The sequence below is a fragment of the Plodia interpunctella genome, chromosome 1, assembly GCF_027563975.2.
Source record: "Plodia interpunctella isolate USDA-ARS_2022_Savannah chromosome 1, ilPloInte3.2, whole genome shotgun sequence".
Classification (NCBI taxonomy): Eukaryota; Metazoa; Arthropoda; class Insecta; order Lepidoptera; family Pyralidae; genus Plodia; species Plodia interpunctella.
The window spans coordinates 9,930,444-9,944,878 of record NC_071294.1 but is presented as its reverse complement, the minus strand read 5'-3'; the positions used below and the strand labels follow the sequence as shown (position 1 = coordinate 9,944,878).

General features: G+C 36.6%; 1 protein-coding gene across 1 annotated transcript; it reads right to left on the bottom strand.

Moving 5' to 3' along the window:
• Positions 1 to 1,758: 1,758 nt before the first annotated feature.
• Positions 1,759 to 12,200, bottom strand: LOC128672699 (uncharacterized protein). The gene is made up of 15 exons (XM_053750003.1): positions 11,749 to 12,200; positions 10,769 to 11,100; positions 10,280 to 10,458; positions 9,641 to 9,764; positions 8,657 to 8,757; positions 7,870 to 8,008; positions 7,205 to 7,352; positions 6,399 to 6,546; positions 5,286 to 5,376; positions 5,064 to 5,151; positions 4,096 to 4,293; positions 3,516 to 3,684; positions 3,041 to 3,212; positions 2,546 to 2,686; positions 1,759 to 1,947 (listed from the first exon to the last, which is right to left on the bottom strand). Exons 1-15 carry the CDS (start codon positions 11,925 to 11,927, stop codon positions 1,829 to 1,831), a joined length of 2,328 nt encoding a protein of 775 aa, XP_053605978.1. The 5' UTR covers positions 11,928 to 12,200; the 3' UTR covers positions 1,759 to 1,828.
• Between the last annotated feature and the right edge of the window lie 2,235 nt (positions 12,201 to 14,435).

The following is a 14,435-nucleotide window of genomic DNA, read 5'->3' as shown; positions in this document are numbered from 1 at the left end:
ATGATTTACAATTGATATCGTGTACAAGTTTGATTATGGTTATCATTTAGAAATGTAAGATTATGGCGATTTTTACTCATTAGATATATCTAATGATAAATATTTTTGTCAAATAAAATGTAATCAATTTGGAAACTGTTTTTGTATTTAAACAACGCCCTAAGTACATAAATTATCTAAGTAATTAATATACAGTACAGTTAACAATATAATCAAGCATTAAAGTCCAAATCCGTGTTTGCAATTTGTACAATGTGTCTTTGAATAATGGCGACCGAAGGGGTATTGCCCTCTAAAAATGATTCCTATGGATTTAATTTAAATATATAAAAACAGAAGATAATACAATGGTCAAAATGCAAACTTAATAAGATATCTGTATGGCCTGGATACATAGTTATGTTGTTGGCTATATCATATCGAAATTGCGATCCTGTACTAATAGTAAAAAGAACTGTCTACACATTCGGACATTCTATTTCTGTGAATAATCCATATGACGATGTTTTCCTTACTTCGAGTTGTAAAAAAAAAGTATGCCCGTGCTAGGGTCACCTAAAATTGGGCACTTTTATAGATACTGCATGCACAAACGGCACCTGTCAATATTTTTGTATATTTAAAATTGTCATAATAAAAAATTAGCTCATCATAAAAATATTGTTAATACGCATTTTTTTCTTTGCCATTGTAAATGATGAAGGAGTTATGCAACAGTTTAAAATTTTGTTCTAGATCATGTTTTTTTGTGAATCGTACGCAATTCTAAACTTTAGCAGTGATGACACAGACGGAGCATACACTGGTTGCTGTGACTTGGGTCAAATTACGTTGTAATGATTACTTATCGATATTAAAATGTCATCTGAGCATGCAATTTATATACATACATCTGTCACCACATTCTTGATGTAAGTTTGTGCCTGTCACGAATTTACTGAATACCACTCTCATCTAGAGGAAATTTAATGTCTGTGTTAAATACAATACATTTGTGTATTTACCTACATACACATTATTATCATCAAACTAAAGTTATATTCTTGACGGGATGTAAAAGATAGTAGCGGAAGTGAAGTATCATTTAAATTTTATCAATTTGAACATTTCACTGGTGAACTACATGAATAATAAGTATTGTATATCTCGCAATCAATGAGAAGTTTAGCCACTAGTTTATAATGCTACTCGTATACAAATAGGTACCACTAAATTCAACATTTTGCGAATTCAATAGTGTTCCGGTTTTTGGTGTGACATGTTCGATAAGAATATTATTTTATTTTTTGACTAGGTGTTTCTCCGCTTATATGGAAATTTCTTTTTCTTCTAAAGACTACTTGGGTACATCAAAACAAGCAACTTTTATATTCTACGACTTTTCGTGATTCGTAGTCTGTATATAAATATAAAAATATGGAAAAAACCAATCTAAGTAATTTGCGATTCTACACATCTTGATTCTATGCAATAGCCAAGCAACACGAGACAGTACAGTAGCGTTGTGTAGCGGAATCTAACATACAGTTAAAGTTTCATAGAAACGACATTAAAACTAAAAAAAATTTTTTTTTTTATTTATTACGTTTAGACATAAGTCGTAGGACAAAAGATGTTAGTCTCTATGTATCTTATGCGCCTTTGGAAGGTTATGCGGCGTTAGAAACCTACCATAATAACCCTGCATATCGTATATACAGGGCATCGAAATCTAAAAACACTATTAGGTATTGGAATAATAAAAACGCGAAAACAAATTTAATGTTTAATTAAGCAATTTTCAAAATTCAGGTATCTACCTAATTATATTTACATAGAGAAAAAATAATTATTTGTTGTATTCTTCGTTCGGCCTAAGGTAAGTGTGGCCTATAGTGTCAGCTGGTGGCATGCAGTTCTTCCAATGCTCGGCACTTATTGTGAACGGACCCCCGCCTGATAGTGTCACTGTAAAACGATTTAAAAAAAAATAATTCATATTTTCATCTAAACACAGATACATTTAGTATGCGTGATTTGGTTAGCATACGCTAGGAAAAACCTGTTTTACAGGACTCCAGGACAACTCGCCCACGATTTGGGCATTTACATATATGAAGGGATAGAATGAGAAATGTATTTTAGAATGGTCTATGAAGCACAGCAATCAACATTATGTGTGAGTGTGACCGGTTAGTTGGTAAGCCTCGTTGAAGCTGCTTATCCAGAGTTGAAAGACATCTAGGCACTGCACCATTCACCAAAAAATGTTACCTCTTCTAGCCCAATTGCAGTGCTCGAAAGGGCTATCAATGTATTTTTTAATGTCACCATCATGGATTTAGTAAGTACTAGTACCTAGTAATTCCATGGTCACCATTCAACTTTGTGGATGCAATATGTGATTGATATTGAAGTAACGTCATCTGGCTGGCCAAGTCTACCTAGTATCTAAATATCTTTCTTTTTATCGGCCACTCCATCGCTGCTTAGGTCAATCGATTTCTCTTATTAGCCAAGTGCCAATATATTAGGTACCAACTTACTAATTACATGTAGATCTTACCAGACATTCCCGGCACTAGTGTAGTGTTGTACCGGCCATCGTACATTCGCAAGCTCCATTCGTCTTCTAGTGAAGTCACCGACAACGTTGATCCAGACTCCTCGATAGTCAAGGTTAAGTTAGCACCCAAATACTTGATGCCTAAAATAGATTAAGGGAAAGAGCTCTTTAGTACAGATCTAAAATTCAATGTACCTATACTACTGTATCCAAAGAAATTAGAAAAATAGAGATGAAGGCCAGCATAATGAAATCAGCCGCAGAACTCTGAAGATATCACATAAACCGAGGTAATTGAGGCATATTTATTGACTATATTGTAGACTAGAAACTCCTGCGAGGACTTCGCGAAGCAGACCATTAACTCACCGGAGAGATGACATCCTCAAAAATCTTCATTAAGATGCACGTTCAACACAAAGAGACTGGCAGAGTCAGAGAACGCTTCTACAAATGCTGTGGAAGAATTCGGCTGGAAAGGAAATTTATATACACCTTTAATCTGGAACCTGTTCGTTTGAGGAGGTAATTGAGGCGTGTAGATCTGAAGTCTGTCGAGATGTATACTTATGCCCGCGTAACCAAACACCAGGGCTTGCAGGAACCCGCCCATGCCCGTTAAGAAATTTACTGCGCCAACGTTGGGACGACGATTTTCGCTCCATATCTGCGAATAATTACTTAGGTTTAGTGATTTGATACATACATTTACAGTCTAAACCTACCACTTCTTTATACCTTACGGGGTAGACAGAATTAAGAGTTGCGAAACTTGAAGGTCATGTTTAGTTGTACTTACAACTAAACATGACCTTCAAGAGACTAGACTTTAGTGGAGATTATTTTCATAATACCCTCCTTTCTTTTTTCTTTTCGTCTTTAATTCTCCAGTTACCTGCCCTTGTTGCTGTAGCATAAACCTAAAGTTTTAGGGATTTAATTGGACGAGAATTAATTTATCTTTATCTACCTTAAAAGGCTCTCGCACATATCCTTCGTAACTCTTGTTGAACATTTTAGCTGCCTTCTTATACTCCATCAGCTGCAGATGACCAATCGCGTGCATGCTCCAGGTCATAGCTGGCCCGCTCGACCGCGTCACCGATTTGTAGTATGATAAGTCGTTGGATCTTGTTGACCTAGAACAAGCCAATAGATGTAAATTTTACCACACAAATCGGAATCATTTTTAAGTTCAGTTTCATAGAACTAGAGTGTCAGATCTTCAGACTCTCAGGCTCTAAAGTTCTACGAATGTCTTTACTTCTGGACATGTTTTTGAGATATAACATGCATAATCCATGATAAAACTACTACATACGGTGAGGTGATCTAAAATAAGTACTCAACAAACAATGTCTGTGCCTGGTACTACGGATGCATGAGGTTTCAAATGAAAAGCAAAAAGGTAAACAAAAATAATATAAGCACAGATGGGTTCACGCTCAGTTTATTCCCAAAAACGTATCCGCGGAGTTTTTGTCCAACTTTGTGGGAGCATACTAAGTCGAAGAGATTTCATGAATTACTATAAGAATAAAAATACTTACGTATTCATAGGATACATTAATGGAAACCCTAAGAGCACTACATCGGCTTGTTTGATCGTCTCTCCCCTCCGGTACCCATCAAACTGAGGGTGGTAGTCTAGGGTGCTGTCGTAAGGTAAGGCGAGATTGAACGCGATGTCTGCCCAGTGGTCGGGGTTCTCCGTGTTGTAGTACGACTTGCATAGACAAGCTACGTATCTGGAAGTAGGACGAATTATTTAACTTTGTTTGCATCACCTGCCTCTATTTCAGCCACTGCTTTGTCGCTTTCCGGTTTGAAGAGTGAGAGAGGGAAATCTTATCTATAAAGGATATTTTAAGAAGAGATGAAAATCACGTCACTCAAAGGGCATTAAAGATGGAAGTAAAGGTTCCGGAATAGAGGAAGACCTAAGAAAAAATGGATAGAATGTGTCAAGGATGGTATGAACAGGAAAGGAGTATCAATGGATATGGCAAATGACAGAACGAAATGGAAGGAACTTAGGTACATACTGTGCCGACCCCACATGAGTGGGATGAGGTCAAGAAGAAGAAGAAGTGGCAATATGTGGAAAAAGGTTCTAAGTCACAAAGTCGGCAACGCGCGTGGTGTTGCAGACTTCCATAGGCTGATCTATACTATTATTATAGAGACGTAAGAGTTTGTGAGTTTATATGTTTGAGGCGGGTAATTTCTGAAACTACCGAACCGATTTCAAAAATTCTTTCATCACTAGAAAGTTACATTATCCGTGATTGTCAGAGGCTAAATTTTATCTCAAAATTCCCACGGGAGCGAAATCCCGGGCGACATCCAGTCATTAATATAAAGAAAACTTGTATGATATTGACTAAATTATGCAGCTAGATAGGTACAAGAAATTATTATTAGTTAGAAAAGTCGTAATATATTACCTTTATGTTCAAATAAATTTGTTTATAGCGTGGCAAAGCTTACAAAAGCGATTTAGTTAAAAAGGACTTACTGAGCTAAATACAGCGAGTAGCCGGCAACGACATTTGTAAAAGCGGAGTTGGTCACGTTGCTGTGGTCTTCATCGGGGCCCATTACATCTTTGAAATAAATAAGCATATTATATTCAGTATGGATAAACATATGAGTAATGAAAACGACGAATATAAGACTAAAACTTTTTTCCGCTCTGAATGAGTTGAACGGGATTTAAGGAAATAAAAAAAATACCTACTTGAAATGTCGTAGAGTCCTGTTGTGTAATTGATGAGTGCCTTGGATGCCCAGAAATCAGCGATGTAGGATACAAGAGGACAGCCTCCGTGCTGGAAAAAAAAATTGAATGGGAACTATTCTATCGCATTGGTATACCTACTAGCTTCTGCCTGCGGCTTCACCCGCGTGAATTTCTCTGCCAAAGCGAAATAGTCAGATTAAGTACCTAGCCTATGTTTCAACGGGGGTCTTTAACTGTATGCAATGAATACCAAATTTCATCAAAATCGGTCCAGCGGTTTAGCTCTGAAAACTGAACAGACAGACAGACTTTCGCATTTATAATATTAGTAAGTAAGTATGGATTGCAAGAAAGAGTTAAACCTTTGTCATAATAAAAGAAACAGTGAAGTGCGCACCAGTGTTTTACAAAAGTTCTTAGTGACAAGACCATAGATAAAAGAAATATGGACAAGTTAATGTCGAATTGTCGACCTTTCGCGTCGTTCCTCTACAAAATCCCAATAAGTAAAGTTCAGCGTAGCAGCGTTGTTTACGAGTAGGCGCGCCGCAGTAAATGTGTGGTATGGTTTGCCTTTATCTCCTTCATGTCACACACAGATAATTCTTCACCTATGTTGTAGTCCATACATAGGTATATTGTAGTCCAGAAACTGATATTAGTGGTGTTCAACCAGTGTACGACTATTACTCTTTCCTTACTACCTTAGATCTGATCTTACTATCTGATCTTACTATCTGATCTTACTATCTGATCTTATTATCTGATCTTACCATCTGATCTTACTATCTGATCTTACTATCTGATCTTACTATCTGATCTTACTATCTGATCTTACTATCTGATCTTACTATCTGATCTTACTATCTGATCTTACTATCTGATCTTACTATCTGATCTTACTATCTGATCTTACTATCTGATCTTACTATCTGATCTTACTATCTGATCTTACTATTTGATCTTACTATCTGATCTTACTATCTGATCTTACTATCTGATCTTACTATCTGATCATACTATCTGATCTTACTATCTGATGCAGTCCACTCTACTATGATTGCTTCTTCAAAAATTGTTGAAGATATTTCAGATCTATTATCAACTGACCTCCAACCACTGTTCGTCCCTGGTGGTAGCCAAGTACTGTCTGGCCGCGAAGGAGATACAGCCGGTGATGTGTTGTTCGAACTCCGCCACCTCTGGACAACACGGCTGTGACACTTCAACTCCAGTGAAAGCGCTTTCCCAGGGAAATCTGTGTGACGACATTGAGGGTCACTCATTTTTAGACATGCAGGACCTACCATTAACTTTTAAAGAATGATTCAAATTCAGCCCTGTTTAAATATGAAGGATTACAATTATTAAACTTAATGGTACAAATTTGCGATGCAGATGTTTGGATCCTAAACTGGTTAAGAACTTCATACAAATTTATGCGTCGTACTCTTTGCTTACAAATTGTAAGATGGCCCCGGATGTTGTGGGCTCATAGAGATACACTGATCGTCCCTTACAAAACTGATTTCTGACCTTGGACGCTCTATAAATATCTACGTCAACTGGTTCAGAAAATTGACGACTTTCCGAGTAGGTACACCAACCATTAGTGGCCGCATTACCCAGTGGAATAATTCTAGTATGTAGCTAACTTCATTATGAATACCTGCACCTATTTTCTTTACTGTGGGCTTAATGCATTTCAGTTCTTAACATCGAATCGATACGAAGTGAGACACAGCGAACCAATCATTCAAACATAGCGCCATTGTGACGCAACGACAACCACACTGCAATGTGATTGGTACGCTGCGTCTCACTTCGAAACGATTACCCGCACTAAACCCTCTGCTCGCTGCTCGTTTGGTATAACGTCCAGCAAATCATTTCTAGCAGCTGAACATGATGAATACCTGTATCCCTTATCGCCGGCCTTCATGGCGAGTTCAGCAGCCACGTGTGCCCTGTCCACACGGTACTGCAGCAGTTCGTGCGCATACTTCGGATATAGAAGCAGGATTGTTGGAAACATCCAGATCTCTGTGTCCCAGAAGTTATGGCCTGTAAAGTTATCGGTGTTAATTGCAGACTTGCATACTAATAATGTAAATAAAAAAGTCTTTTTGTATGTCTATCTGCCTGTCACCTTTCATGGCTAAGCCGTGAAAAGTTAAAGTTAGGCTGATTTTGATGAATTTGGAATTGATATAGTCAAGGACCCAGCGTCAATATAGGCTATTGCAGGCGGCGCTGCGGACAACAGCTAGTGCCAATGAATGGCTTTCCCTTTAGCCGTATCAAATCCATACTAGTGTAGACACTAATATTATAAAGAGAAAAGATTTAATGGTGTAGGTACCTATATAATTTTTTAATCATCAAAATGTTTACCTTATCTGCCAACTTTTGAAGTGGTTTTTTAATCAAGCTTAATAAATAAGGTCATCTATTACATAAATCTAGTTGAGTCTCAGATAGTAGATAGATAGACTTGAGTCAGAGATATTTTTGCCACGTGACGTGACCCAGAAACTGAGTTTTTGAAGAGATTTTAGAGGAATAAAAGCGCTCTATTTACCTTCATAATCGTCTAAATTGGACCCACCCCTAGCCAGACCCGTCGGACTCAATCCGAAGAACTTCTCTGGAGGGTGGTACGATTCCTCAGATGGCAATGAACTTAAGTAGTAGTACCAGATGCCGTTCACGATTTTGGCCTGAAATTAAAAATTCTAACAAATTAATGGCGAAACAGCCATTTGCTTAGCAATGGAACACTATAGGCTAATGAAAAAAAATCAACTCAAATGTCTCGTTCTCTTCCATATTTATTCCGAGAGAAACATGTGTGTGATTTATCTATCTAAACTATTGGAAATATAGAAATGACGCCCTAATAAATGTTGTTCAGTCTGATTTTCTGTTGAGGTATAAAAATTGAAGATCTAGAACACCTGATGCAGACACAATATGATGGTTTAGTTAAACTATAGGAAATCAAGAAATGGCACTTTAACAAAACTTTTTCAGCCTGATGAGCATTTCTTGTTGTGGTATAAAAATCAAAGATCTGACACACACCTGAAGAAGAGTCATAATGGTCCAGCTAAACTATAGGAAATATAGTTTTTCAATCTGAGGAGCATCTTTTCTTTAGGTATAGTTAACGCTTTGTCTGTACAATTAAATTTCTCTAATAATTTCGAACGCTTTACCATCAATATTTCGGCCACGCGAACAAAGTCGCCGGCATCAGCCACTTAAAGTATATATCTTGTTTTATTACCATTTATGATCTCAAAATTAAGAGTTCGCGATTACTTCTTAACACAAATTATGTTCTAAGTATGAAATTAATGACATACCAGTTTCAAGTTACCGTCTATCGTCATGCCAGCATGCTGGTACAACTTCCTCCAATGCTCCACGTGTTTATCGTACAGTTTTTCGCCATCTTCCTGCAAAACTAAACACGTATTCACTATACTTTTACCAACGATGAAACGAATTGGGTTCATATATTTATGACTAAACTTTTGTAAGTCGAAAACCGGACATATACGAGTACATAATGAGTAGATACTTAAAACGGAGTAAGGAAGGCCGAAACTAAATCAAACCCCACTCAAAATAAATGATATTTTGTTATCACAAATGATTTGTAGCAATCATAACTTTTTATAACGTCACAGCATTTTTTTTTTTTTAATAACTAATAACATAATTAATTAAACATGAATCAAACATTCCTCAGGAGACAAACAACATGAAAATGCGTGCAGTAAGAAGATTTTGAGTTTATCGCGATACAAGAGGTGGAAGAGGGCTTTGTTTCATAATATGTAAGGATTTTACATATTTTTACAAGCTTTTATTTAACTTGCAATTGTAACTACCTATGTAATGTTATGTCGCTGTCCCTATGTCTCGGGTGGAATATCGCAAATCAAGTTTGAAGCAGATATCTTCAATCGATTGAGCTGATATGTTGTCTATACGTTTAGTTTGGATGACAATGCATCATTATGATAAACATGACCTGATGGTGTACCCAGGAACGGCTCCAGACGTAGGAACTCCTCAACGGTTCACTGCACGCACATGATTTTTGTCACATATTGAATGCAATCTCTCTGACAACGATAAAAGTTGGGTCACAAATGTCATTTTTGTAAAAAACTTGTTACCATAGATATTACTAATACTAGATTATAAGTATAATTTTACCAACTGAAGAATTAATTAGCTAAGATTCGTGCAAACCAAATACGAATTCATACGATAGTGCTGCATACGTACGCACGTGTGTGCATGGATCTTTATGGAAATATATTAAAAATGAAACAAACCTTTCGTCATTTCGTCTCTAGCTATAGTTTTATTGTGATCCACAGTCATAGCAAACGTGAGCACCTTTGTGCCGTGCTGAGGCACAACCAAGTGGTCTGGCACCGTAGTCCAATAAGCACACACCTGAAAATTAAGTGACATTTTAAATTCACAAAACTCAACTGCCCACGCTGAGCACTGCGCTTGTATCGTGGTCCGATGAACAAAAATACAAAAACGAACAGATCACACCCAGGACCGCAGACAAATATCTGTTGAAACCGGTGCAAATATTTGCGCGCAACGGTAATCGAACACATGACCTCCAAGCACCCCATTGAGTCGTAAAACTAAACGTACTTATTATTGTTGCACCAATCTTGTGGATTGGTTATCGTCCTAGCAAAATAACACTCCAAATTGTTCCGTGGATGTCGTACAAGGCGACTAAAAGGTTAAAACCTGAGTTTCCTGAAATTAGGCAAACTGGCCAGTCGGTTACCTCAGCCGGAATACGAAACATGCTCAAAAGAGAGAGAGAGATTTGTACAAATCATTACCTATTTACCCTAAACAAGCAGTCTACAGCAATGTATTGAAGGGTCTTTCTTATCTTATGATCATTTCGTCTCCTTCAGTTTAGCACGTTCAAACCTCACCTCTATTGGATACTTCTGATAGTAAGTGTCTTCGGGCTCCCTTGTCTTCCCGCAGGTGTGCCAGACGGTCCTCCTCTCGAGAATCTCCGGAACAGGCGTCTCAAATGCAATGTCTTCACTGACAGGGCCCGACATAAGTGTAATCGCTAACCAGATTTCGTGATGCATGAAGTTTGGGTCTGAAATTTTAGAGTCTTATGTATGAGTAGGTAGGTATTAGGTATAAGTAGTAGGTGGTGGAACACATTATATAAAAGCAAACCCGTATGATGATAGGTAGAATAGATTATTTTTAAGTAGTAAACTTGTAAAAGTATTATTTGATGTCAGTTGAACACTCTCAATGATAAGAATACTTTCATAACATGCTTAACCTATTACTCTTCCACTATTAGATACCTACTATATAACCATTGTTTATTTTTCTTGAAAGTGCTTTGTGTAGATAAAAATATTAAAACGCCTACAAAATTTAAAAAGCAATATTACCTGTATGCGGTTTTGCGACAACCAGAATCTGATTTATGATAGCTCTTGTATAAAATCTGTGGGCATATATCCTCTGAGTGACGACTGACCTTTCTCTCTCCACTTGAACTTTGAATGCCCCTTCCTTGGTGTCTATAGAATATAACGTGCTGTACGGGGAATGTGTTAACGTGGAATTGAGTCTTATGTTGGCCCAAGCAGGGATTCTTGCTCTATGGCTTTTTCCTTTCTTCCCATTATAAACTCCGTTCATGTAAATGGTGTCGCTAAATATGTTTGTTGCAATGTGACCATTTCCGATTGATGGCATGAATCGGTCTTCTGTTGGTAACCTAAAAACAATAAGGGCGTATCTGGAGAAGTTTTCCAAGAGATCAAGACTGGATTTTGCCATAAATATATCTTTTTTATTACATGGGCTTCACAGTTTTTTAGACGTTAACTGTTTTGATTCTGAGCATCCTTTCTTACGCCAGTGTTGTTCCGCCAAAAAATTAGGCTAAATACCTACCCGCGGAGTATTTACAGTTTGTTTGCGTTAACCTCGTAATATATTTTTGCCGTTACAATTTAGCAGGGTTGTTAATTACTTTTTAATTGGAAAACAAGTAAATATAATCTGAATATACCTACATACCATACATACGTATAGTTTCATCAGAAAATATTTCATATTTGACTATTTTTAAATAAAAAACTTTTTTAGCGTAATCTTAAAAGTGACTAGTCATTGTGTCTCGTATACACTTATAGGTAGTGTAGGTAATATATTGACTACATGTCAATATATTACCACTTAAAATATAGAACATACTTAAATCATATTTTTCTTTTAAAACATAGCTACCTGAGTAACTAATTAAACGATAGATATATGGTTAAATATTTTGCTAAACATTTTGACAGGTGTTACCTATGCAAAACAATTAATAAATGTAAAACATTAGTAAAAATCTGAAGGTAAATCTTCAATTACTTACCTATGTGCAGAAAATATATGTGGATCTGTGCTAACATCGTCAGGTTCTTCCAGAGACCTGTACTTAGCTTGGTCCCTCCTCGCAGCCGTACTTGCGACGACAAGAGCAACTATTGCTGCCACCACTAAAATCCCCAACATCACCGCGATATGTCTATGGCGCGTCAAAAGTTCCCACATTTGTTTTTTTTTTATTTTCAATTTATTTCATCCACTTCCAGCCAGCCAGTACAGGCGCTATAACTACACACTTACCTAATTTATAAATAGAACACAGTTTAATTACGTTATTTTTTTTATAATATCCGCTTCTATGTAGTCTGTATATTTAAAATAGGTGGCAACTTCATTTTATTTTTTATATTAATGATTTAATTGATATTAATTGATTTATAATTTTGTCCAATCGTGTGATACTCGTGCGTCGCTCAGAGAGACACAGTGAGATTACACGATGACCGGTGTGACACACATGACACACATTATTGTCCTATTAACAATCATATTATATTATAGGGCTGTTTGTTTGAATATCCTGTCAGCAGTAAAAGATAAAAAAGTACATTGTCAAATTCAACCTAATTTAGGTACTTTTAACCATAGATCTAGAACAATTAAATATTTTGTTTTGAATATGTTACTATCACAAAAGTGATCTTACAAAATCATTGGCCGAAAAAAGGAATTAAAGATACGTGATTGTAGAAATAAATTAACTTATGTACTTAGTTAATTTTTAACCTGCTGATTCCCGTATTGATTGCAAATGTTACATAGACTCTTCTCTGACATTAAAAAAAACTTAGCATATGTAAATCCTCAGGCTATTTGTCCATTGCACCCGTCTCGCTAGATCCATCGTCCGACAAAAGAACAGTTTTTTACATATTACTGATCCGAGCTATCTGGCGGACAAGCAGCGTTAAGTATCTACAACAATCCATAACTCCAACTCAAGACTTGCTTCTCTACTTAATATAAGTACTTTCCCTTTCTCTCATCTGTACACCTCTCCCTTTCTCACATCCTGGGCACTTCTGGTTCCTTGGTAAAGCATCGTAGCCAAGGATCCACTTTTCTACTTTTCTCCTCCACATCGCACAGATACTTCTGATCTCTTATGAAAATCTGAGATTTGATGAAGTTGATCATGACTCCATTTTAATCTGAAACTGTAAAAACCCCTATAATCTGAGCGGTTTCCCGGTTGTTTACTCAGTCATTAAGTTCAGAGTCAGAGTTCAGAGTCCGCTTTCCTATTTCTCGCCATCTGTCTCGTCTCTCGCCATCTCTTCGCACGAACTTTGGCATCCTTAGTAGTCAGATCGTTAGCATACTCCTTGACGACACTGAAACTACAGCACTTACCCACGGACCAACTGGTTGGTCTGTCTAATGTGTCTGTAGCCAGCGATGCATCAATCATATTTTTTAGAAAGATTGTTTATTGAAATATTTATTTTTTTAATTTTGAATTTATTTCAATATCGCTTAGAGGCAACCCTAAAAATAGGTAGCTAGAGTCATCTCGTGGGTCTAATTCAATTGTCGTTTCCTGATTGCATTAAGTACGTAGGGCCGCTGCTAAACACGCAGACAAGACAATACCGGGATCTTGAGATCAAATGAATTAATTACTGCGTAGTGCGTTCACCTCTGTAGGAAAATGTTCCGTCTTGTACGAATGGAGCTAGTACGAGTATTTATGCAAATATATTGCCATCAACAAAAATTATAAGTAGATTGAGTTGACGCTCGCAGCTTCAATTGCGGCATAATTTAGCTTAAACTCGCTATAACTATTTCCACACAAAACAATCTCATCAATTCTATACGTTAGATTTGACGTAAAGAAAGGTAAACAAATACAATATGAAATATAGTATCGTTGATTTAGTATCCCATATCACAAATCTCGAGCTTATTTTGGGGCTAACTTAATCTGTGTAATTTGTCCCTATATATTTATTTATTATTAGCTTTCACAGTTAAACGACTGAACCGATTTTGATGAAATTTGGAATAAATACAGTCAAAGACCTGAGCTCAAAAATAGGCTGTTTTTTTAAATATGTACACTCAAAGTGCTGTTTAAGGGCGAAAGTTTGTATGAGAAATTCTCACATCACAGCGGGCAACAGTGTTTAAATAAATACGGGACATTTATATTAATAAATAAATTATTTATAACACTTTCTATGCAATTAATATTTTGTGGGCAGGAGGGCCTGGAGATATGGATTGTAGGAACATGACCTTCGTATCTGTACACTTCTAAAATAAATAAATAAATTTTAATACCACTATATCAATGACCGCTTTGCTAAAATTAAGATTTGATAAGAAAATAAACAAACTGACGTTCCACCAGAACACTTCGAGTTTCTGTCATGTGACCGTTGTCAAAAATCCAATTGAGTTTTAATTATATTTTCTTATCGTTCATGCATATCATGATTTTTGCCATACTAGGTTGAACGGCGGTTATTTGAACCCACAGCGCCTACTTCTAATGTCAAAACTAAATTTATTGCAAGCTACGGATTCACTGTCATAAAAAAAACGACATTTTATGCCGACTATACACTATCGCCGAACTCAGATAGACGCGAATATGTATATTACGTAGATTCGATGTGGGTTTTATTAGGAAATATCACCAATGTAATCAAAACCGCTACAGTTCGA

Bases quoted from the DNA above. Each gene is read 5' to 3' on its own strand.
- LOC128672699 (XM_053750003.1), bottom strand. From the start codon at position 11,927: ATGTGGGAACTTTTGACGCGCCATAGACATATCGCGGTGATGTTGGGG. The intron at 8,009-8,656 runs GTATGTCATTAA...TTTTAATTTCAG, and splicing joins TAGACGGTAACTTGAAACTG to GCCAAAATCGTGAACGGCAT. The intron at 2,687-3,040 runs GTGTATATAAAT...AATCTATTTTAG, and splicing joins GAACAGGTTCCAGATTAAAG to GCATCAAGTATTTGGGTGCT.